Raw genomic sequence first — 26430 nt, 5'->3', positions numbered from 1 at the left:
GAACTGAGTCTCAAGATAAGCCGGGTCATGCAGCAAGACAACGATCCTAAGCACACAGTTCGTTCTACCAAAGAATGGTTAAAGAAGAATAAAGTTAATGTTTTGGAATGGCCAAGTCAAAGTCCTGACCTTAATCCAATCGAAATGTTGTGGAAGGACCTGAAGCGAGCAGTTCATATGAGAAAACCCACCAACATCCCAGAGTTGAAGCTGTTCTGTACGGAGGAATGGGCTAAAATTCCTCCAAGCCGGTGTGCAGGACTGATCAACAGTTACCGGAAACGTTTAGTTGCAGTTATTGCTGCACAAGGGGGTCACACCAGATACTGAAAGCAAAGGTTCACATACTTTTGCCACTCACAGATATGTAATATTGGATCATTTTCCTCAATAAATAAATGACCAAGTATAATATTTTTGTTTCATTTGTTTAACTGGGTTCTCTTTATCTACTTTTAGGACTTGTGTGAAAATCTGATGATGTTTTAGGTTATATTTATGCAGAAATATAGAAAATCCTAAAGGGTTCACAAACTTTCAAGCACCACTGTACCTCATGGCAGTTCACAGGCTGTGTATCCACACACATTTTGCAGATATTTGTAGCAAAATATAACAAGTTGATACTTGTTAAGAAGTTGTAAATATCAACATAAAAGCCTTATTATTGTGTTCATGGAGCAGTCTGTTTCCTTATTTATGGCGGCACGGTGGTGTAGTGCTTACCACTGTCGCCTCACAGCAAGGGTTTGAGCCCAGCGTCTGACGGGCTTTTCTGTATGGAGTTTGCATGTTCTCCTCGTGACTGCATGGGTTTCCTCCGGGTGCACCGGTTTCCCCCACAGTCCAAAGACGTGGTTAGGTTAATATGCCATGGGCTAAAGTGCCCTTGAACAAGTCACCTAACCCCCAAGTGCTCCCCGGGTGCTGTAGCATCGCTGCCCACTGCTCTGGGTATATGTGTGTGCTTACTGCTCACTTGCGTATGTGAGTTCACTGCTTCAGATGGGTTAAATGCAGAGGACGAGTTTCACTGTGCTTGAGTGTGCATGTGACAAATAAAGGTTTCTTCTTCTGCGCCAGTGTGCCATTGTATATGTTTTCCCCTATCCTGAGAACCAGAACACGGATCTTTAATGCTCAGTCAACCAACATGTAAATTCATTCATTCATTCATTCATGCGTCCTCAAATACCACTTTATCCTATAATGGATTTTTCCGGGATGCACAAAGCTTTTCTGTAATAGTGGCAGAAGCTAGGTATAGGCAGGAATAAGAAGTGCTTTACAGTTGTTGTTGTTGATTTCTCATCTCATTATCTCTAGCCGCTTTATCCTTCTACAAGGTTGCAGGCAAGCTGGAGCCTATCCCAGCTGACTACGGGCGAAAGGCGGGGTACACCCTGGACAAGTCGCCAGGTCATCACAGGGCTGACACATAGACACAGACAACCATTCACACTCACATTCACACCTACGGTCAATTTAGAGTCACCAGTTAACCTAACCTGCATGTCTTTGGACTGTGGGGGAAACCGGAGCACCCGGAGGAAACCCACGCGGACACGGGGAGAACATGCAAACTCCACACAGAAAGGCCCTCGCCGGCCACGGGGCTCGAACCCAGGACCTTCTTGCTGTGAGGCGACAGCGCTAACCACTACACCACCGTGCCGCCCTGTTGTTGATTTATTCAATATAAAAATGATCTTGTACATAATATATAAAATACAAGTACAAAAAACATTAAAATATTGGGATAACACAAGAAAATGTAAACACTTATTTCCATTGTGGTCCCTAAAAAAAAAAAAAAAAAAACCTGACAATATCAAAGAACAACATAATGTAAACTTAACAATAGAAAAATAAACTAATAAACAATTAACAGGTTATATAAGTATAAAAAAATAAATACAGTTCCTAAAGGGCTCAGTCGACATCAATGATATGATAACAGAAACTTATCTAATCTCTGATTTCATTCATATACTTCAGAGAAAGTATGAGAAAGTTTAAGGATGGCCGCAGAAAAGAGTGCTGTCCTTTTTGAGCGTGTCAGTTAGGATGATTGAGACATGGCTGAGAGAGCAGGCCAGCTGTGCCAAATCAAAGTAAAACTGTTTCTTTTCTTGACTTTTTACCTTTAGGGTGTCTGTCGTGATGCTTAATAATAGCAGTTGTTTCTTCTCAAATTAGAATGTATGCCGCTGTAATGGTACAAATACTACAACGACGCTCCTGAAGTGGCTCTGTTTTCTATTCTTTTTAATAATGTGCGCTCACTGCACCATGAAATGTGTCAGGAGCTGCAGAAGTGCATTAAAACATTCTCTGCTTTTTGACTCAGATATGTGACCTCCCAAGTTTTTGTATTAAGACATAATAAATCTTTGCAGAATAAACCAAAATAACATATTAAACTCCAGCACAAGCAAGTCGAGCGGCAATTTAGCAATAGACCTCAGATTTGTGTAAACTAGGATAAGCTTCTTGTGAAGCAGGACTTGATGGTTCGATATGTCTCGAATTGTAACCAGATGTTAGCAGTCAGCATTGAGATGGAGCTGCTTGCACCACAAAACATTGATGCAGAATTCTTGAAATTGAAATTGTCGGTGGGGTTTGCCTAATTTCACTGTAGCTGATTAAATAATTGTTTATTTATTGTAAGAGGGTTTGAGGATTGGCTAAGAAAATTAAATTAAATTTAATTTCAAAGGCGTTGTGTATAAACCATTCCTTTTAAACACCCCTCAGAATGGATACTGAAATGAATGCAATGATCTATTTTCAAATCTTCGTTCTTGATTAGGATGAGTCCAGAGGTATTTTTATAGAGGTTGATCCTCTCTCCTTGTTCGTGTTACAGCTGTGCATTAACTCAGACATGTAATCATACAGTTCAGCTCCCTGCAGCTGACAACATGAAAAGCCTACTGTATCAATGGCTAGAAACTGCTCTGTGCCGTTGGTATGAAATCCACAGGACTATGTCGAATCAGTTGATTAAATTATGAAAAATACATCATTCACATTCTCTGCAGTGTCAATCTAGAAACTGTTTATCTCGTCTATATATCGGTGCTACTCCAACAGCGCTCAATCTTTTTTTTTTTTTAGAATTGAAATGATTTGATTGATTTGTTGGCAAGAGTTGCAGTGGCAGCCAAGCACCTCTTTCACCTGGGAGCAGGAGAGGAATTTAGTCGAATGTGGGAACACGTTCGTTAAATAAATAGATGTAATTAGGTCCAGGGCTCTAATTACTTCTGGTTCTTTTTATGAGGGTAAAATCAGTCTGGCTCCCCAGAGCACCTGAAGCACGGCATTAATAATCAATCATGTCCAAACAGAACGCACTGGGCTACACCCACAGAAAGCGCTCAAGAGCTATAAGGCTATTCATCATGGCCCGCGATTCAAACGCAGGAAGCCGTTTTGCCGTTTGCCTGGATAACACTCACTCCACCTTTGCAATCCAAACACTACTCTGCTGCTTACTGAATGCGGGGACATTAGCCCTTAAAATCTACTGTATTGCCCATAATTACTCCAAACACATGATGGACGTTTTCAGCCTTCACAGAGACAGGATGCTTTATGAAACGTACAATGAATGGTGAAGCCAAGCCAAAGTTTCTTGTTGTTACAGTAAGCCATGTGTTTATGGATGGCGAGAGTCACAGCAGCAGCAGGAGGTTGTAGCGTGCAGGATAATGCATGGCACCGGGGGAAGCCCATGATGGATCCCATCCAGCAAGAACCACGTGAGGAGCAGATGCAGTGCTGGACTGAAGTAGGTCAGGGAGGGAACAGGGCCCAAGAGCTTGGCGGCCCCTCTCTCTACGCATAAAAAGAAAAGACAATACATTACCCCGCAGAGCGACCGACGTGGCAGGCAAGAAAAATGGCCAAGCACTTAGGGAAAACGGAGACGATCAAGACTTTCTCTCCTTCCTTCTTGCCTTTAGAGCAGCTGCAGCCATCCAGGAGATTACGGTGTTTCTTTTTTTCTTTGACTTGTCATATTCTATGAGATCAAATTCGAGAGGGATTGAAACCTTGCAAAGCCTGGTACATGTTAGATTTTACAGATGACAGCATAGTCTAGATGATAATTGAAATGGAAGTTTGGAATTATAAGTCATTTGACAGAAGACAGCTATTTCTTTCTTTTCATTTGGAAGTGAGACTTGAAATTGGCTTGAAACCCCTCACACAATATCTTCCAATCCTTATTTCTCTGTTACACACACACACACACACACACACACACACGTTTTACCTTGTTATCCTTGTGAAGACCTTCCAATGACATACTTATTAATCCAACTAATTAATTAATTAATTAATTCAACTAATTAATGCCTACATCTAAATCTAACCTAAACATTAACGTCGAAAACCAAAAGGAAACCTTTTGGTGGTTTTAGATTCTTATAATAAATCCTGCAGGGTTTTTGTTGTTGTTGTCATTGTTGTAGCTGTAAGAAACCAGCTTTCCTCATGGGGACCTTGGGGCACTCTTTCTTTTAGTCTGGCTTTATATGAAGATCATCTCTGTAGACACACAGCCCGAGAATGTTCACTTTCATGCTGTCTCTTCATTAAGATCAATTAGTAATCAAATACAGAACATCAGCTATATTAATACCTTCTACACTCTTTGTTGAATTTCATTTATGAACACATTATCTGTGTTATTGAGATTACAGTTCCTTGAAATAGTCCTGAGCTTTTTGACAGCACTGGGATTCCAGCACTTCGCATTGACTTTTAAGCTGGAATTCATGAAGAGCATACAGTATTTAGGCTAGTAGGTGGTCCCAGGATCAGTGTGTGTGTGTGTGTGTGTGTGTGTGTGTGTGTGTGTGTGTGTGTGTGTGTGTGTGTGAGTGATGAGCTGGAGCCGAAATTTTAGACACTCTGCTAGTGGATTTTGCATTGGTCTATGCATCAAGTTGGATTTTGCACTGGTGTACAGTACGTACTTTACATCTAGCCCTGAGTTTGGATTTGTTTTTCGTGTGTGAATTTTGTTTGATTTTGTTTGGCCAGCCACTTTGGACCAAGATTGATCATCGGCTAAACGTTACCTGATTTTGGGAGCCTTGACAAATGAACAGCAAAAGCAGTGAGACAAATAGGGCCAGCAGAAGTGTGGGTGTTGTGTGCGGAGCCTGAACACATTAGCCGCGTTCTCAGCAGCTGTGCTAATACTGTGAGGAGAGACTGGGCAGAGGCAACACGTGTGAGTGATTTGGCTCAGCAACCCAGAGGGCCAGAGACAGAACTCCACTGAGCTGATGACGGACACTCTGTTTGGCTTGTAACGCTAGAAGAGGATAGGAAAGAATAAATCAATCAATCATGGCATGCCTGTCAGACCTAGCATGTGGCCCTCTAAAAACCCCACTGAGATGGGAAAATATATACGTTCTCGCTTTAGGGTTACAAGAGAACATTGGATCGGGCGTAAATTACCCGTAATTTGATTTTGAACTAACTCGCTAGCGAGGTATTGTGGATTTGACAGTGTGCAGTAGACATGTTGTGCACAGGTGCATGCTGTAAGAATGTGTAATCAAGTAATTGCTGTGAAAACACTGCTTTGTCAAGCAAAATGATTTTTTTTTTGCTATTTATGGTGTGCATGAGTGTCTAGCCACTTAAAAAAAAAACTGCTGACAAGTTAGTGTGTGTTTTATCTCCTGAAATAAGACCCTATGGACCAGCCAGGGGTTTTAAAATAGCCTCTGGCCTGAAGTATGAACAGCCAGTCGGATTGGGAATACTACTTGGATGAAAAGCACTATTGTCGCAGTGGCTTTGCATTTGCTGATAGCTCACAAGAAAAAAAAATCTTCATCCTATTAAATTATTGCTGTCATTTGGCAGCTTTATAGCCACATAGACTACCATCCTTCATTCACTCTCATTTCTTTTCACTTTGCATGTATCTGTGATTAATGGCGGATGTCAACCCTTAGAGTGAGCAGGTATCAGCGAATGCGAGATCATAATTAGTTTAGCTGACGCGGGGTCCTCTGATAACGCTTGCATCTGGATGGAAAAATTGCCCTGTAGGGAACTGGCTGTTCCCCAAAAAGTTTTTTACTGATACATTTTGAAACACCCGATGAATCAAGTGCCCTTTGCCTGCCAAGAAATCTCTCTAGCCTCTGCGCCAAAATTATGTCTGCAGAAAGCTTTCCATTCGAAATGTATCGGAGCACAATTAGGAGCATTGTATTTTTCTGGCAGAGGGAATATCGTTCCTGCACAAGCCTTCTGAAGGTAAATAAATCACACACACATTCTATAAGAGCAAATGAGTTTTACAGGGCCATAAGCTGGATAATTCTGTCTTGATGTCCTGGCTGACTCACAAGCTGTTCATGGGATTCACTTAGAGGTTCTGTCACTGATAAGACCACGAGTCATTAAATGAATAATGTGCTCATCGTTAGATTAATAATTTCTCTTAAACTTGTTAGAGGAGGAGAAATATATTGAAAAACAAAAACATTGGCCTACGTCGGTGGCCGATGTAAATTTGGAATTTTTCCACAAAAGGAAATTTTGTTTGTCATTCACCTTGTAAAGACTTTGTATTAATCACTAACGGACAGGTCGTTGAAGGTGAATGTCACTGATGAAAGGAGAGTCTTTTTTGGTTCCAGAGGTACATCAGTTCAGCGCTGATTTTGTCAGGAGGTGTCTAGGGGAAGTCAGTGTTGTCCCCACTCACACAGTGATTAAAAAATGTCCAGAAATCAGTGGAAGATTAAGGATAATTTCTGTCCATCACGCTATATACTGACCTTCTGATTGGACACCATGTCTTTCCCTATCAAGCCATCACACTCTGCTGCTGAAAGACCCATGATTACTCTCTCTCTCTCCCTCTCTCTCTCTCTCTCTCTCTCTCTGATTATCTATCAGTGTCTCTCTTTAGCCTTTTTTTTCCTTCTTATCCTTCTATTCATCTTTCTTTGTTGTCCACAGTCTCACTCGCTCTCTTTCTCTCTTGTCTATGATTTCAGAGACGGCGGGGATCAGGAGTATTCTGTGCCAACTGCCTGACCACCAAGACCTCACTGTGGAGGAAAAATGCCAACGGGGGCTATGTGTGCAACGCGTGTGGCCTCTATCAGAAGCTCCACTCGGTAAGGGGGAACTAAGAAAATAACCAGCCAGAAGGTGGTGAGGGGAGAGGAAGGACATTTCACCAGCCCACCTACAGATTACCGGAAAAAAAAAGAAAAAAAAGTCCAGCTAAACAGAAAGGTGCCAGTGCAGCCATTCCTCTTAGGCTCAGAGCTGATGGCAGCTCTGACCAGTCAGCACCCTTGTAACTTTCTCACCTCCTCAATCAGATAATGGATTCTGGAAGCAATCCTGTAGTCTGCAAAAGCTCTGCTTTCCAGTTGGTTCCCAGACTCACTTATTTATGTCATTCCGTATCATACCGAAGCTATGATGCCCAAAGTCAGTGAGAGAGAGAAAATGTAATTTTGTCTTTGTATTGAATAGATACTCATTTGTCGACACACCGGGCAGTTTTCTCCTCAGTTTGGTTATTGGTTAGATGATTATTTGGGGAGCCTGCAGAATCACAGAAGTCAAGCTCCTCCTCATAAACACAGCTTCTCTGTAATGAATCGTGGAAGGACTTTACAATTGGATTTAGTTTATAGCCTTACAGTTCTCTGCTTTCCGACCTCAATTTGATTTGAATGAACAAATTTATGTGTGTATGTACGTACGTGAACATGCATTCGTCCATCTCTTTCCACATTCAAACCCTGCCCTGGACCTCGAAGTGTGCTTGTGCTTTGATACAGTGTCTGGATAAACATGACAGGTCAATAAATTTGTCAACATGTAAGGAATTACACAGGTGAAACAGAGCAAGCATTATGCTTGTGCCCAGAGTCCACTGCTGGAATTTGCTCTGCTTATACATTTAAGTTCTGAAACTCAGATGGGACTGTGCTGAGCCAAAAGATTTCCCCCCTGTTAGTATGAGAGGCATTTGATTCGGGAGGCTATCAGGCCAAGAGTCTGGGTGGCAGAAGCCTCGCAACAGAGCGCTGCCTGAATCGTTGCGGTCAAGCCGGGTGAGGTGGATGCTCAAGTCATAAGGCGCTCTTTCAGAGGCCGTGCCACCAGGTGGTGTGATTTGGCTCAGGGCCTGTGAAAGATCCCATCATAAAGGTTTACGTCTTACTATCTTACATCTAAGTGCTAGACCTTTGACCAGATTTATGAAATGTGGGATAGCAAATTTGCTCTATTATTTAGGCTACCACATATACCGATATGCACCTGCGCCATCTGTAAGTGTTCATCTGTGGAATAGCCAAGAATTAATTTCATGGAAGGATAAGCAAATATGCTAAATTAAATCACTGCAGGGTCTGTAGAGTTACAGTGGTGCTTGAAAGTTTGTGAACCCTTTAGAATTTTCTATATTTCTGCATAAATATGACCTAAAACAGGGGTGGCCAACCAGTTGGAGACCAAGAGCCACATTTTTTACTGTATTACCGCAAAGAGCCACATCATACACATGGGCACACGAACATCACCCATCCCTTCCTCTCTCTCTCACACACACACACACCTCTGCTCAGCCAGATTAATAGTAAATGTCACACACCAACATATTTACTCCTACAGTACTAAGACCACAGGCTGAGGCCAGTCATTTTTAACAATGAACATTGTGTGCACTTACTATGCATGCTGCTTAGTGGGACTCATGGCATTACCAAAAAAAAGCCACACCATACACATGACCACACATGTGTACCATACATGTGACCCCCCTCGCTCTCTCTCTCCCTCACAGACACACACGCTCACGCACGCACCTCTGCTCAGCCAGATTAATAGTAAATGTCACACGCCAACATGAGAGAAATTTACTCCTTCAGTCAGTACTAATACCACAGGCCAGTCATTTACAGCAATCAATATTGTGTGCACTTACTATGCATGTTGCTTAGTGGGACTTCTGACATTCCTTGCCTTGAACAATCCTCTTCAAATCTGGCTTGTATTCCGTCGTTGCCACTCGAAGCAGTTCTTTCACATGGGTTTCAGTCAGAACAGAACGATGCTTTGACTTCACGTGTTTCATGGTAGAGAACACAGACTCGCAGACGTATGTTGACCCAAACATTGACAGTATCTTAAGCGCAGCCTGTTTCACATTCGGGTATTTTTCCAATGGCACACTTTTCCAAAACTCAATGGTGCCTTCCCTTAAAACAGGTTTCAGTTGGTCTTCCTCACGAAGATCGATCATCTCCAGCTCAGCCGCAGCCTCATCTGTGACAAGCGGGGCTTTCAAACAGTCCATCTCTGCATTGAATGGGTCGACGAGGAACGTAACCTGTGGCCTTTTCAGTTGTATATCACGGAACTGGGTTACAAAGCTTTCGTGCAGGTTTTCAATTAGTGTTGCATATCTGGCTCCTTGCTTATTCAGGGAGGTGGGAAGCTTTGAAATGAGCTAATGATGACTGACATATAAGGCAGAATGGCTTGCCATTACGTTCAACAAAAAAGTATAAACTCTCCCACTCTGTTAAAAATGTCCTATGTTCGTCTTCATATTTTCGTTTTGCTGTGCATTTTTTCATTGCCATTTTGAGAAGCTACTTGACACAAGATACACCTTGCCCAAAAACTTAGCGATTATCTCACGCACATGCGCATTTGACATGACCTGAAAATACCGTAATATACCCAAGCAAAGCGAAGATGTATTTGACGAAAATACCATACTGAACTCAAGCAAAGCGCACACGCACATAAAAAAAAAACAAAAAAAACCACAAACACCGATATGAACGTAAGAGCCGCATGACACCGGGCAAAGAGCCGCATGCGGCTCGCGAGCCGCGGGTTGGCCACCCAAGACCTAAAACATCATCAGATTTTCACACAAGTACTAAAAGTAGATAAAGAGAACCCAGTTAAACAAATGAGACAAAAATATTATACTTGATCATTTATTTATTGAGGAAAATGATCCAGTATTACATATCTGTGAGTGGCAAAAGTATGTGAACCTTTGCTTTCAGTATCTGGTGTGACCCCCTTGTGCAGCAATAACTGCAGCTAAACGTTTACGGTAACTGTTGATCAGTCCTGCACACCGGCTTGGAGGAATTTTAGCCCATTCCTCCATACAGGACAGCTTCAACTCTGGCATGTTGGTGGGTTTCCTCACATGAACTGCTCGCTTCAGGTCCTTCCACAACATTTTGATTGGATTAAGGTCAGAACTTTGACTTGGCCATTCCAAAACATTAACTTTATTCTTCTTTAACCATTCTTTGGTAGAACGACTTGTGTGCTTAGGGTCGTTGTCTTGCTGCATGACCCACCTTCTCTTGAGATTCAGTTCATGGACAGATGTCTTGATATTTTTCTTTAGAATTCGCTGGTATAATTCAGAATTCATTGTTCCATCAATTATGGCAAGCTGTCTTGGCCCAGATGCAGCAAAACAGGCCCAAACCATGATATTACCACCACCATGTTTCACAGATGGGATAAGGTTCTTATGCTGGAATGCAGTGTTTTCCTTTCTCCAAACATAATGCTTCTCATTTAAACCAAAAAGTTCTATTTTGGTCTCATCCGTCCACAAAACATTTTTCCAATAGCCTTCTGGCTTGTCCACATGATCTTTAGCAAACTGCAGACGAGCAGCAGTGTTCTTTTTGGAGAGCAGTGGCTTTCTCCTTGCAACCCTGCCATGCACACCATTGTTGTTCAGTGTTCTCCTGATGGTGGACTCATGAACATCAACATTAGCCAATGTGAGAGAGGCCTTCAGTTGCTTAGAAGTTACCCTGGGGTCCTTTGTGACCTTGCCGACTATTACACGCCTTGCTCTTGGAGTGATCTTTGTTGGTTGACCACTCCTGGGGAGGGTAACAATGGTCTTGAATTTCCTCCATTTGTACACAATCTGTCTGACTGTGGATTGGTGGAGTCCAAACTCTTTAGAGATGGTTTTGTAACTTTTTCCAGCCTGATGAGCATCAACAACGCTTTTTCTGAGCTCCTCAGAAATCTCCTTTGTTCATGCCATGATACACTTCCACAAACATGCGTTGTGAAGATCAGACTTTGATAGATCCCTGTTCTTTAAATAAAACAGGGTGCCCACTCATACCTAATTGTCATCCCATTGATTGAAAACATCTGACTCTCATTTCACCTTCAAATTAACTGCTAATCCTAGAGGTTCACATACTTTTGCCACTCACAGATATGTAATATTGGATCATTTTCCTCAATAAGTAAATGACCAAGTATAATACTTTTGTCTCATTTGTTTAACTGGGTTCTCTTTATCTACTTTTAGGACTTGTGTGAAAATCTGATGATGTTTTAGGTCATATTTGTGCAGAAATATAGAAAATTCTAAAGGGTTCACAAACTTTCAAGCACCACTGTAAATTGAGAAGTGTAACATGCTTATCTGTGTGAGTGGATTTGGGTGGATTCCAGAAAGTATAAGCAGTGATTGTACAAATTTCTTATGTTAAACTTTAAGGAACAATCTACCGTTAACCAATCTTGCTTTATTAATACAATTAGCAAGAAACAGACTTATGACAGGTCCACTGAAAATGATTAAAATAACATGCTGGTAATAGGGGAACCTGACATTTTATCTTCGAAAAGCAGATCTTACAGTTCTTATTCTCATCCTGCAGTAAACCTCCAGTACTTCATCGACTGTCACCTCAAAATCGCTGAGCTCACAGTGTAGCTAGCTGGCTTTCAAACAGAAACAGAAAAAAGCGTGATCCCGATTAATCCTGTTTCTAACCATAGCTGCTGGTAGCCTTTAGAGTGCGATTAAACAAACCAAAGGATGTGTTTTTTTGATGTCTGAAACAGTTAAATATGAAAGTGTAATGAAGACATTGGAAATTCAGTTGTCAGGTTGGAAGGGTTCAAACGCCAACTGGCATCAGTGAAAAAAATTTTCACATTTAATTCAGTATATTCTAGAAATTATCCAGCAAACTACTTTTTACATTATCAGCAATTATGAATGCTATTTCTATTAATACTGACCTGTTCACCTAAGATGTGTATTAATATATAACCTACTGTTAAAGTAATTGTCTGGAACAGTAGGCATAGATGCTTAGTCTATTCATGTCAGCTGAATTTGTTGGGCGGCATGGTGGTGCAGTGCACTGTTGCCTCACAGCGAGAAGGTTACAGGTTCAAACCTCACAGCCACTGGGGGCCTTTCTGTATAGAGTTTGCATGTTCTCCCTGTGTCTGCGTGGGTTTCCACACAGTTCAAAGGCATGTGGTTAGGCTAACTGGTTACTCTAAATTGTCCATGGGTGTGAATGATTGGGTGGGAACTGCTCTATGTCCTTGATGCCCACACTCTCAAGGTAGCTCTCTTGAGGTAGCTAACAAATCTACAGTAAACAGCTGACATACAAGAAGCTCAATTGTTGTTGTTTTTTTTCCCCCCAACATATTTTCCCCTGAGGTAGTGTTTGCACTGGACCTTCAGACTGTGATACATCACATTCCATCAGCAAAATGGACAAAGCATTATCAGTGCATCAGGTTCCATCTGAGTTATGCTCAATTTTGAGCTTAGACAGGAAGAGAAGTTTAACAGACAGGTTTTTGACACGTCTGGCCACAAGGTTCTTTGATAGTTCATTAATCAGATTGACTGTTTATTGACCATTGGACACCAGCGAATTCCTTTACTCTGATATAGCAATGGGATTCGAGCGGTATTTTTATTCTTTTTGCACATAAGTCATTTCATAATATCACCTCATAAACCCATGCTGTCATGGGCTCTAAATGGAGGTCCTTGTGCCAGAACACATTGCTACAATAAATGTCTTTCAGATTTTATCTTCTAATAATAGGACCCAACATGTGCGCTGGGTATGGCCTGTGTAACTGCCCAATATAAAACTCTGTGAGAAGCCTCTGTTTCATTTTTCACGCAAGACTCATTGACATGGCACTTCTATTACGTGGGACAGACCTGAAGAGGAAAATATTACCTGAAAGTTTCACGTAGCTTAACTCTGTGACCCTCTGGAGGGGGAGGGCGGGGGAAGAGGATGAATTTTTGGATTACTGTAGTTTTGCTCATGAACTGCAAATTTAAATCCAAAGACTGACCTCACACACACTCCTTCATGTTTATCCTTCACATTTCCCAGAGAAAGCTTTGTAAGACAGCTTTAAACACGGAGGAGCCCGAGGAACAATGATAGGTTCTGAAATACAGAAAACAGCCACATGCAGAAGGACAATTGAAAAGGATTGTGAAGAGAAGAGCTTGGGGGGTGCTCAAGGTTTCAGAGGCTTGGTTTCACCTTCTGTCAGCAGAGTTAAGCGCTGCCATCCATTGCCTCAAGGCAAAGAAGTTAGAGAACCTTAAATTTCCATGAACTTCTGGGGTGTCACGAGAATATGTGAAAATACAAGCTCAGTTCTCAAGAACAGTGTCAACACTGTGAACACCACATTTAGTCCTCAAACACTATCTTTTTGCATTGCTTTCTGCACTACGGTACATTTATTTGCAATTATTTTTTTTACTATCCTTGATATTCTGTTATTTCTGCTTAAAATTCTTTTTTTTTTCTTTTGCTTGACTGTGAAATTTAAAATATCCAGTATGACATGGCCTTGTTAGTGGAAAACGTCAATCTCGTCAGTTATGTTCAAGGATGTGATATTCTAAATTAATTTTCCCCACACGTTCAACATATCCTGTATTGTGGAATTGTAATGGCGCACAAAGAGAAAAGCGCTCCTGCGTTAATTAATACGTTTTTTTTTTATATCTTCATTCATCTTGTGTGACCACTTTATCCATTTCAGGAATGCAGTGGATCCTATCAGAGGAGCAAGAAAGAAGCGCTCAATATTTAATACATTTTAATAAAGCAACAGCTGAAGTTTTTCAGAATGCTATAAGCTAAAGTTTAATTTTGTTCTCGAAAACTCTGACAGTGGGAGTAGCTCAAAACCCAGATGCAATTTAGCCTGGATAAAGACAGAGAACGTGAGATGGTGGGTGGGAGACAGAGAGAGGAACAGAGTGAGTGGTGTATATGCGTGTACGTGTGCACCGAGGGCCAGAACTGGTCTGGCAGTAGAGGGCACTCTTTCTTTTAGTCTGGCTTTATATGAAGATCATCTCTGTAGACACACAGCCCGAGAATGTTCACTTTCATGCTGTCCAGCACATGTAACATTTAGTGAACTTAAAGGAGATATGCCGAGCCTTTATTTTTAAATACATTTCTGAGTGGATAGTATCTCCATCCTTGACTCTTGTATGCTGCATAAATGGGAATAAAAAAAAATATATTTTTGAGAGTTAAAATCGACCGCAAAGTTGGCATTCGAGCTGCCCCGCTGAGCCAGCCAGCCCTGAGTGTGTGATATCACAGCGGTAACCGGTTTTAAGGCCGAGGCCTTTTACAGCTGTAGACCAAAGTCATATAAATAAGAATTGATGGTGAAAGTAAGAAATAGCGTTACTGACTTGCTCAACTAAGACTGATTTGACTTCATTGATTGTGGGTTGACTCTCATTAAAACAGGATAGGTGTTATAACTTATGCAACATACATGTACATGCATGCATTTTCACTGATAAAACGTAAAAGGCTAATTAAATAATCAGATGAACTGAGACAATCACATTCTGAAGCAAATTAAATAATCTTATACCGGTAACTTAAACACACAATACAAGTTACATGTATTAATCTAAATGCAGCTAAACAACGTGTTTTTTTAATCCAAATGAGAGTCGGAGCTTACCCGTCTGTGTTCTCGCTTCTTGAAAGTCGATCTCGTGGCAGATTGTTTTTGAAACAATCTGACTTTCAGTTGTTCGTTCAGTTCTCCGTTCATTCACTTCTTCCATGTAAGGGAGAGATGGCAGCGATATCCAGTTTAGAAATAAGATGGCTGCTTCACTCTTTCACTTTTCTTCATACTGTGCATTCCGCCATTACTGCTGGGCTCAGGCAATTACTAAAACGCAGGACGGAACGGGATGTCACCAGTTTTAGCAACAACTGCGGGGAGGTCACTGCCCAAGCGATATGTCCCATCCTGTTCCGTTCCAGGTTTTAGCAACAACCCTCTGCTCACTCCGGGAGGACTGGTGCAACTGAACTCATCTCATCTCATCTCATTATCTCTAGCCGCTTTATCCTTCTACAGGGTCGCAGGCAAGCTGGAGCCTATCCCAGCTGACTACGGGCGAAAGGCGGGGTACACCCTGGACAAGTCGCCAGGTCATCACAGGGCTGACACATAGACACAGACAACCATTCACACTCACATTCACACCTACGGTCAATTTAGAGTCACCAGTTAACCTAACCTGCATGTCTTTGGACTGTGGGGGAAACCGGAGCACCCGGAGGAAACCCACGCGGACACGGGGAGAACATGCAAACTCCGCACAGAAAGGCCATCGCCGGCCCCGGGGCTCGAACCCGGACCTTCTTGCTGTGAGGCGACAGCGCTAACCACTACACCACCGTGCCGCCGCAACTGAACTCATTTTCCTAAAAATAAATAAATAAAATAAATACTTTCCTTTTCGTGTAGTTTTCTTTTTCTTTAATTGTTGGTCCTGTACCCTCTTTCAATACGGGCTTATAGCCAACGCTCCTTGACAGATCAGAGGTCTCGTACGAGTCTTCAGTAAAATGTGCAGAGCAGAGGAGAGACCACTTCACAGGCGCCCAATGTGCCCGTGAACTTCTCACAAAACACGTCCAAATCTTTGCAGTTTGAACATTCTTGGGCCATGAATGCAATGTAAATCCACCTTCTGTCGTGTTGCTCTCCCGGCAAGCAACACATCTACGTGGCATGGCGATAAATTAGCTCAAAATGGAGGATCGGAGTTGCAGTCAGCTCTGTGTTTTAGTATAGCGGAAATGGTGATGAGACTGATAGACTTCCTGTTGTGACGTTACGGTCGTCAAGGTCATTCACTCAGCCCACTACCTATATGAATCACTTTAATCATAAAAATAGCTATATTAGATTTATTGTTAATGCTTAAAACTATTCCTGTGCCATTCTTGAGGTCTCAAGGCATTTATAAACAAAAATGAGGTCATGGTTCTGCGTATGTGCTTTAAGTAGTGGTGTAAAATTTGCTAAACTAAATCCATAGCTCCAATCATGTCCGTCTAATTATTGCTTAATTGAATATATTGAGAAAATTTTGCATTACTTTAAGCAGAATTGTGTTTCTGATGAAATTGCCATTTTGTGGGAAAGAGAGAGTATGGTCCTTTTGTATTACCCTCGCCCACTTGGCCTCTCCATCCTTCCTGATTCCCTCCTTCTTGTTATCCTTCCTAATGCTGTTCTTTCCCTGAGAACATATCAATGAACCATGGTGCAGTAATGGCAGCCAGCTCCATGTTAGTTTTAATGTTCCCTACAGTATTTACTCCTCACAGCCAGTCTATGTTCTGGAGAGGGGAAATCAAAACACTTTTATTTGCATTCTTGTGTCATGTTCTTTTTTCTCAGCCCTGGAGGTTAAAAATGAAATGGCTTCACCTTCATCTTTTTCCTCTACCCTCCCACTTAGATGTGGCTCCCAGTGGCTTGTGGAGGATTTGTACAGAGAAAGATGCAATGTGGGAAAGTGTGTCTAGCAGCGGACTGGAACCTGATATGAGATGTGATACCTGACTGAAGTTTGCTCCCCACACACTAGAGCCAAACGGCACGATGCAATTTTAGGGCAGATGAATAGGTTGCAACACAAGTTCTGACACTGTGGACGCGGTGATTAATGAAAGCACATACAGTTGTTCTTCTTTCACTGGTAGATCGGCTGTACTCACGCATCACACTAGTATCCTCTTTATGCTATCCTGTCCGTTATGCTTTTTGGAGCTCACCATTAATATGTTTCTAATGGAGCAAGATCAGTAAATGAATTTCAGAACGCATGTTTATTTGTACATGTTTATGGGTAATAAAGTATCAGTGTCTATATGAGCTATCAGTGTAGCTCCAAAGTGCTAACAGAATAATACAGTAATAATTAATAGTCATTTGATGACCAATTATTACACTAACCGCCTAATTATTGGAGTGTGGCCCTCAGACACCTGGAAGAGACGAATCATTGCAATGAGTGAAATTTCATTTACAATGAGGACTGTAGTTAAGATACCTGCAAGCCAGGCTTCTCTGCTCTTCACAAAGAGTTCTTAAGTGTTGCCTGAGCACGCACACCACACTGATTAATTGGATCCTCATAGTGAAAGCACAGTAGGAAACTGATAGACAAATTTTGATGCTTGGCAAAGACAACTTTATGAACATGCAGTAAGACTGTAATTTAGGGTAATTTTTTAATATAATTTTGACATTCGAGTAATGTCTTTCAAAAAGGCACTGGAGTAGAAATGCCTTGACGCCAAGTTCATCAGTGACATTTCTTGGCCTTTTGTGCACCAGTTAAATTAAGCTTTATCCTCATGCATATATAATAATAGTAATTATCATCCTTAAATAATAATCATCCCTAATTCATCCTTCTGTTTTCTCTCCATCTTTCAGACTCCCAGGCCACTGAACATTATCAAGCAGAACAATGGTGAGCAGATTATCCGTCGGCGCACACGGAAACGCCTAAACCCTGACAGCGTGGCATCAGAGCAGGCAAGCTCCAAGCAGCAACGTGTCAGCACTGAGGATCGGCTCAATGGCAGCCCATTGGAGCGCAGGTCTGACGAGGCTGGAGCTGAGCCCCATGCCCAGTCAGGCAAGGGCCAGCCAAGCCCACGCTCCACCCACGCCTTCCTGCTTAGCCAGACGCTGGAGATCCACAAGCGCATGCCACCCCTACATGCTCATAAGAGCCCTGGCGACAGCACAGGACCAGAGGGCAATGGGCCAGGTATGGGCACGCAGGTCGCTTCTGAAAGGGGTAGTCCCATAGAGAAGTACCTACGTCCATCCAAGCAGGCAAGCTATTCACCTCCAGGCAGCCCCATTGAGAAGTACCAGTACCCTGTCTTCAGCCTACCGATTGTCCACAGTGAGCTCCAGAACGAGGCCGACTGGCTTCGCTTTTGGACCAAATACAAGATGGCTGTGCCAGGAAACCCAGGCCATTACCTCGGCCTACCTAACCCGTGCCAAAGCTTTGTGCCTTACCCCACCTTCAGCCTGCCTCCTCACTTCCCACCACCTCCACCTTCTGGACCTGACAGTGACACCCCCCTTGACCTGGCCATCAAGCATCATTCCAAACCCAGTTCCCTGCCCAACGGTGCCACGGTGCCCAAGGAGAAGGTCCTGCTGGAAAAACGGGCATCTCCACTGGCAAACAGAGACAGTGAGGCCAAAGAGGATGATGGTGCTGTCCCACAGCCCATCAAACCAGAAAGGATTGATCAGGGCACCCAGGATGAGCTGTGCAGTAAGTGTGCCCATTGTGGCATTGTTTTTCTAGACGAAGTTATGTACGCCCTGCATATGAGCTGCCACGGTGATGGTGGACCCTTCCAGTGCAGCATCTGCCTACACGCCTGCGCTGATAAGTATGACTTCACCACCCATATCCAACGAGGGCTCCATCGCCCTGCCCCTGACCCAAACGCTAAGGTCGCAGATGAATGAAGCACAGTTAGAGCATTATGGAAGGAAGCTAATAAGAGACTCAGCAGGAGAAAAACATTGTACGCATGAACGCGTAAGGTTTTTTTTATTGATCAAAATGTGCCAAGATGCCTCCTGGCACCTCAGCAACCAATTTAAGGGCCATTGATAGACAGCATTTCTATTCAAACTCATGACAACAGACTCTTGGCTGTTTTTTTTTTTTTTTTTAAGAAATGCCTTTAAGGAAAATGGTACAAATAGGTTATAAATTTAGATATTTTTCTTTTGTATTTCTTTTAACCCAGACTTTTCATTCTGACAAAGCAGTTCAGTGCGTTGGGTACATCTACTCAAACTGAATTCTGTTTAATGTATCAGGGCTGTTCCCAGCCTCCTGGAAAGTTCTCTCACCTGGTTTTGAACATAGCGGGGATGTGGGACTCTGTGTGGCAAAGAGTGCGCAAACATGACAGTTCTTTGTCACTATGGAAACACCATAAGTGAGTTTCATCCTCAAAACAAACATCCTCAGGGAATGTATATGGCTGAAATAGATGACATATTAGTTAGCCTTTCTGCTCTGGTTAACAATATACTAAATATCTTACAGTTTAACGTTGCTTTTCATAATGTATATTTTCCCCTTCGAGAAGTAGTGTTGGATTACTGTTGTTACATAATTCCATCGAGACATGTTAGCTGCTGCCTCGGTTGCTGAGATGGTAACCTGTCACTCTAGAAATTTGGGAAGGAATTTAAAAAAAAAAAAGATATTTTTTTCTAAGTTGATAATAGGAATAATCATATTACCAGTGCCTGATAAAGTATTTTCTACCTGATATGTTGATATGCAACATTGAACTTGCATCTGAATAAGGGCCTTGAGCTTGGCTCTGAAAAAGTTTACATTTGCAAATGTAGCAAACAAGGTAATGAAGCAAACACCTGCTAATTTTTTTTTCTTTCACATAAAATGGAAAGATACGATCATCCATACTTTTTCATATTTTAACTTTTTAAAGGTGGACATTAAGCGAAAGTTTATGTTTAGCCACCAAAGGCACTATCCATTCCAAGCATAGTCCTTTATGACTTTGTTCATCCATCTTATTTGTGTTCTTATGCTTTATAGTTAAATAGCTTGTTGTAATGGACTTGCATTTCCTTGTATTTGTCTGTTGGCATTGAACAAGGGAAGCTGATAAATCTCAAGGCTTTATGTGCTAATTTTGGTGTCTTAGAGCTTTGGAGGAAAAGCACCTCACCCCTTACCCCCTCCACAACCTTTCTGGTCTTTCAACCAGCATGGATTTGTTCGAATTCCCTTTCTCTGTGGAGTTCTTTGGAGAGTCAGCATTGTCTTGTAATTGTTCGTAGGAAACAGACATGAAAACTGTTGTTAACATTTAGTAACTGCAGGTGTTTTCGGTGCCTTCTGATGAAACTTTTCTTAGAGAGGTATAACGTTAATCTGCTGTTGTAAGCTACACTTTGGATTACACTCCCTTCACAACTCTGCATTGCTCCTCTTATCATATGGAACAAATAACTGAAAACTGTGTCTTACTTATAAAACAATTTGCCCTAAAATGTCTTGATTATGCATTTGGAAATAATCTCTCATACCAAAACACGATCACATTATAAGCTCAACCACTTAAGTTATTAGGTGAGCTCGCATTTCACTTTTCCACTTATTTTTGAGTTACTTCTTACACTCCGTGTCTGGCGTAACACAGTCCACATCAGCTCATGTTTCTGTGTGCTAGCAAAATGTATGCACGCTCTATTTTGTTTCACTGTACGTTTCTCACGTCCACAGTCCTTTTTATCAGCCATGGGCTCAGCAAGCTGGGTCTTGTCTGGCTACACACAGACATTATTTATATGAAATGGGGATGTGAAAGAAAGAGAGACAGAGAGAGAGAGAGAGAGAGACTCTGGATGTCTCGAGGATGTCTACATTTCACAGATCCTCACATATAGCCTTACAATGCTGCTTAACTGCAAAAGCCTCTTGGAAATAATTATAAAGTGTCGCTTTTTATTGGAGCATTTATACAGATGGGTATTACAAAGATCTTTGTTTTCTGCAAACCTTTCAATTTGTAATTATGTTAATGCTTGCACTTCAGTTATTCTTTTTTTTCTTTGTTTTGTTTTTGCCAAGGAAGAAATGTGTTTTATTAGCATGCTATTACTATGAACAGGTACTGCATTGTAATAAGCAAACAAGATTGTGCCTTTTTTTGTTGTTGTTGTTTTTTTGTTTTTTGAAGGCCTTGTATAAGGCTTTACCAATATTGAAACACAACGGAGTATTTGTTTATGCCTGGAAGCCAGTTTGGCCCTCGTCAAGGCAGAAGGCAAGACTATGTAAATGTTTTAACTATTATTTTTAGAACAATATTGTTTTTACACCTTTGCTGCATTTAAAGTGCATAGATGATGGTTTAGAATTTCTTTATTTTGATTTTCTTCAACTGCCACCTTAACATTTTTGTGTTGTAGGTTTTACATGCAAAAAGATTCGAAAAAAGATGGCAAAGATGTCTGTTACATCTAAACTTGAATAATGATGCTGAAAATAATAATAATAATAATAATGATAATAATAATAATAATGATAATAATAATAATTAATAAAGTAATAACAAAACATTTGGCAAATTGTGCATTGTTTTGTTTGTTGTGTCACCTTTGGTTATGGACATAATAACATTTGGCACGGTGGTACAGGGAGGGGGTAGTGTTGCCACCTTGCAGTTCCAGGGAGCTCCAGGAGTCTCATGTGTTCTCCTCGTGTCCAGATGGGTTTCTTCCAGAGTCTCTGGTTTCCTCCCACATCCCAAAGACATGCAAGTAGGTGGATTCTCTGTACTAAGTCTATACCTGGGGTGGGTGCTTTGTGATGGATAGATATCCTATTCAGGGTATATTCCTGCTCAGTGTTCCAAATCCAGCGTATCCCTGACCAGGATAAAGTAGTTACTGAAGATGAATGTGTGAATAAATTAAATGATTAACACTAATTAACTCCAAATTCTGTGAGCTTTATTTCTTGGAACAAACAAAATCCCAGATCTCTCATTCATTAATTCTGAAGACAACAGATCCTGATGTCCACCAGTTTACGAACAGGGCTGTCCAGACATGCACATGACATACACAATCACGTGAGACAATCCAGACAAAACCTCTCAGACTACAATATTCTTTTTATTTTATTTTTTTTACCTCTTATCCCTCTAGGCTGTTATTTCAGGGCTCAGCTCTACACTGCTCTATGCAGTATCAGAGTTTTCAATACACTGCAGGTATTTGACATCAATTCTATTATAAATATAATTATATATACATACAACCCCAATTCAAAAAAAGTTGGGACGCTGTGTAAAATGTAAATAAAAGCAGAATGTGGTGATTTGCAAATCATGGAAACTTTATATTTCATCAAAAATAGTACAAGGACAACATATCAAATGTTGAAACAAAAATTATTTTGTCTTTTTTTTTTTTTCAAAAATATATGCCCATTTTGAATTTGATGCCAGCAGCATCTTACAAAAAGTTGGGGCATGTTTACCACTGTGTTGCATCACCTCTACTTTTAACAACACTCTGTAAATACTTGAAAACTGAGGAGACCAGTTGGTGCAATTTTGAAAGTGAAATGTCATCCCATTTTTGCCTGATATACAACGCCAATTGCGTAACAGTTTGGGGTCTCGTTTGTCGTATATTACATGATTGCAAGCCCCACCTATATCTACATTTGTTGCCCATGGAAAACAATACATTAGCGACATTTTAATTAAAAAAATATATTTCTCATAAAATTCTCACAGCAGTCTGTAGTCTCCCCAGGTCTGTAATTTTCCCTGGCTGTCACACACATGTTTCTCCTTGTCTACAAATCCAAAATGATAAGAAGGAGCTGTTATCTCTTGCCTTCATGGGTTATCTGAGAATTTTATGTTTCCTGGCACACAAGGCTGCAGTCAAAAAGGCCAAACTGGGATAAGCAGTGACACTCTGTTGATTCGACTGTTTCGGCACCAGCAGATTCAACTGCAAACCAGTCTTGAGATAAAATCCAAGATGGATACTTTCTAGACTAAGCATAAGCCTTTCTGAAAAGCCTAAGAACTTTTGTTCACTTTCACTTTTTGAAGTCTGACAAGAATTAGCTTTCCTCACTTCATCAAGGAAAAGGGATATTGATAGAGATCGAGGAGTTTTTTCCAGAATGCCTTTGAAGGAATTTTATGGGTTTCTTTCATGCTGGGAGCTGTTCAGCCAAAAACACAAGAAGCTTCACAGATCATAATGACTGATAAGGTGCTTTGGCAAGTCAGGTATCAGGAAGTCCTATAGAATTGAAGTCTGTGTGGTTACATAACTAGGGGGGAGTCCTTGCCACACAGAGACTGTACTCTTGTACTTCAGTATAACATTAGCATATTTAGCTTGACAAATTTTATGAATAATGTGTTTACTATTTTATTAAATGCTGCTTAAATGTTTTATTTTACGTCTACTACGTGTGCCGTTGTTTTTGTCCTACCTCCTCCCCTGTCCTGTCATTGGTGTGTTTCCCAGTGTTCTGTGTTAAGCCCTTGACTAGTTTGCCTTTTTATTACCTTCCTTGTTGTGTTTCTGTCTCATTGTGAAGTTGTATTCTATTATCCCCATATTAATCAAGGCGACATCTCTTCCCAGGAAATCCATGCTTATTTTAGCAGGACAATGCCAGGCTACATACTGCACAGGCTACAACAGTGTGGCTTCGTAGACACAGAGTGCATGTGCTTGACTGGCCTGCTACCAATCCAGGTCTGTCTCCTATTGAGAATGTATGGTGCATCATGAAGAGGAGGATCAGACAACAGTGACCACGGACTGTTGAGCAGCTGAAGTCTTGTATCAAGCAAGAATGAACAAAAATTCCAATTGCAAAACTGCAACAATTACAACCCCGATTCCAAAAAAGTTGGGACAAAGTACAAATTGTAAATAAAAACGGAATGCAATAATTTACAAATCTCAAAAACTGATATTGTATTCACAATAGAACATAGACAACATATCAAATGTCGAAAGTGAGACATTTTGAAATTTCATGCCAAATATTGGCTCATTTGAAATTTCATGACAGCAACACATCTCAAAGTTGGGACAGGGGCAATAAGAGGCTGGAAAAGTTAAAGGTACAAAAAAGGAACAGCTGGAGGACCAAATTGCAACTCATTAGGTCAATTGGCAATAGGTCATTAACATGACTGGGTATAAAAAGAGCATCTTGGAGTGGCAGCAGCTCTCAGAAGTAAAGATGGGAAGAGGATCACCAATCCCCCTAATTCTGCACCGACAAATAGTGGAGCAATATCAGAAAGGAGTTCGACAGTGTAAAATTGCAAAGAGTTTGAACATATCATCATCTACAGTGCATAATATCATCAAAAGATTCAGAGAATCTGGAAGAATCTCTGTGCGTAAGGGTCAAGGCCGGAAAACCATACCGGGTGCCCGTGATCTTCGGGCCCTTAGACGGCACTGCATCACATACAGGCATGCTTCTGTATTGGAAATCACAAAATGGGCTCAGGAATATTTCCAGAGAACATTATCTGTGAACACAATTCACCGTGCCATCCGCCGTTGCCAGCTAAAACTCTATAGTTCAAAGAAGAAGCCGTATCTAAACATGATCCAGAAGCGCAGACGTCTTCTCTGGGCCAAGGCTAATTTAAAATGGACTGTGGCAAAGTGGAAAACTGTTCTGTGGTCAGATGAATCAAAATTTGAAGTTCTTTATGGAAATCAGGGACGCTGTGTCATTCGGACTAAAGAGGAGAAGGACGACCCAAGTTGTTATCAGCGCTCAGTTCAGAAGCCTGCATCTCTGATGGTATGGGGTTGCATTAGTGCGTGTGGCATGGGCAGCTTACACATCTGGAAAGACACCATCAATGCTGAAAGGTATATCCAGGTTCTAGAGCAACATATGCTCCCATCCAGACGACGTCTCTTTCAGGGAAGACCTTGCATTTTCCAACATGACAATGCCAAACCACATACTGCATCATGGCTGCGTAGAAGAAGGGTCCGGGTACTGAACTGGCCAGCCTGCAGTCCAGATCTTTCACCCATAGAAAACATTTGGCGCATCATAAAACGGAAGATACGACAAAAAAGACCTAAGACAGTTGAGCAACTAGAATCCTACATTAGACAAGAATGGGTTAACATTCCTATCCCTAAACTTGAGCAACTTGTCTCCTCAGTCCCCAGACGTTTACAGACTGTTGTAAAGAGAAAAGGGGATGTCTCACAGTGGTAAACATGGCCTTGTCCCAACTTCTTTGAGATGTGTTGTTGTCATGAAATTTAAAATCACCTAATTTTTCTCTTTAAATGATACATTTTCTCAGTTTAAACATTTGATATGTCATCTATGTTCTATTCTGAATAAAATATGGAATTTTGAAACTTCCACATCATTGCATTCCGTTTTTATTTACAATTTGCACTTTGTCCCAACTTTTTTGGAATCGGGGTTGTAGTATCCTCAGTTCCCATATGATTAAAAAGAGTTATTTAAAGGAAAGGTGATGTAATATAATGTTAATAATGCCTGTGTCCCAACTGTTTTTGAGTGTGTTGCAGGCATCAAATTCTTTGTTTATATATACAAAATACAATTAAGTTGATCAGTAAAACTATTGAAAATCTTTTCTTTCTCCTTTTGTCAGTTAAATAAAGGTTCACATGAATAACAAATCATAGAATTTTGTCTTTATTGCTTATTGGAAAATCTCAACTTTTCTGGAAAGGGGGTTAGAACATTGTGTCTGAGTAATTTAGTTCTTGACATGGGCAATGTTACACAGCCAAGTTCCCCTGTTATATAGCCAGGACTGATGTTCCTGAGCTTGGAGCAAATTCTCCTGTGCTGGCCCAAAATATGGAGTTGTGCTTTCAGGTCAAGAATGTATTGAATTTCATTTTTGCTTTGGGAAGGTCCATGATTATTAGAAGTTGGCGCAATGGCACTTTTGCGGTGGCCAGAGATTCCGCCAGCTGACAAGCCAGTATGCCTGCCCAATAGAAACAAGCCATGAGAGGGTTTAGTGTTTTTTCCTGTCTTAAATGCCCAGCCATAAGATTATGGTGAGATGCATGGAAAAGCATTTATCTGGGGGATTTTAGCACCAGCAACTGGGCGCTTTCTTCTTGGGATTGAGTATCTTGCATCACTTGATAGACACTATCCTTGATCATTTAAAAAATATGGGTAGAAAAGTGTAGCATTCTTCCAGCTCAACAATTGCTTTTACTTGCTCAAAGGCATGCCTTCATGTTTCATCTCAGAACTGCTCCAAGGGAAACCTTGAATACAACAAAGCATAATACGTACCCCCTTGAATACTCATAGGTTTGCGGTATATCCCAGCTCTATCAGGGGAAGCCTGTGGCATGTCAGGTTGCTGGACAATGTTCCTACTTCTATGACTGAACACTGGTCCTGGAAATGCTTAGGCTCTCCACAGCACCAACATGCCTGCCTGGGCTTTACCCCTGCACCTGTGGCTCCCTGAGTGTCCACCCATGTGGACAGAGAGGGGATCAGGAGGAGAGGGAGGAGGGATTGGGAAATGAGAGGATTGAATCAGAGGTTTAGGAGGGAAAGAGGTCAAGAAAAAGAGGGAGAGGTGAGGGGTT

At 41.3% G+C, this 26430-nt stretch overlaps 1 protein-coding gene across 5 annotated transcripts in view; it reads left to right on the top strand.

Moving 5' to 3' along the window:
• trps1 (trichorhinophalangeal syndrome I) overlaps positions 1-18932 on the top strand; it is a 160773-nt gene extending 141841 nt beyond the window's left edge. For all 5 annotated transcript variants that reach the window (XM_060942961.1, XM_060942959.1, XM_060942960.1 and 2 more), the window contains 2 exons: positions 7050-7172; positions 17659-18932. In XM_060942961.1, the coding sequence (XP_060798944.1) occupies positions 7050-7172; positions 17659-18723 (1188 nt within the window). In that variant the 3' untranslated portion in view covers positions 18724-18932. The remainder of the gene's footprint in view (positions 1-7049; positions 7173-17658) is intronic.
• The last annotated feature ends 7498 nt before the right edge of the window (positions 18933-26430 follow it).

Source organism: Neoarius graeffei, chromosome 16 (genome assembly GCF_027579695.1).
Source record: "Neoarius graeffei isolate fNeoGra1 chromosome 16, fNeoGra1.pri, whole genome shotgun sequence".
Lineage (NCBI taxonomy): Eukaryota > Metazoa > Chordata > Actinopteri > Siluriformes > Ariidae > Neoarius > Neoarius graeffei.
Note: the sequence above shows the minus strand (reverse complement) of the source record. Positions and strands in the feature narration are given on the sequence as shown.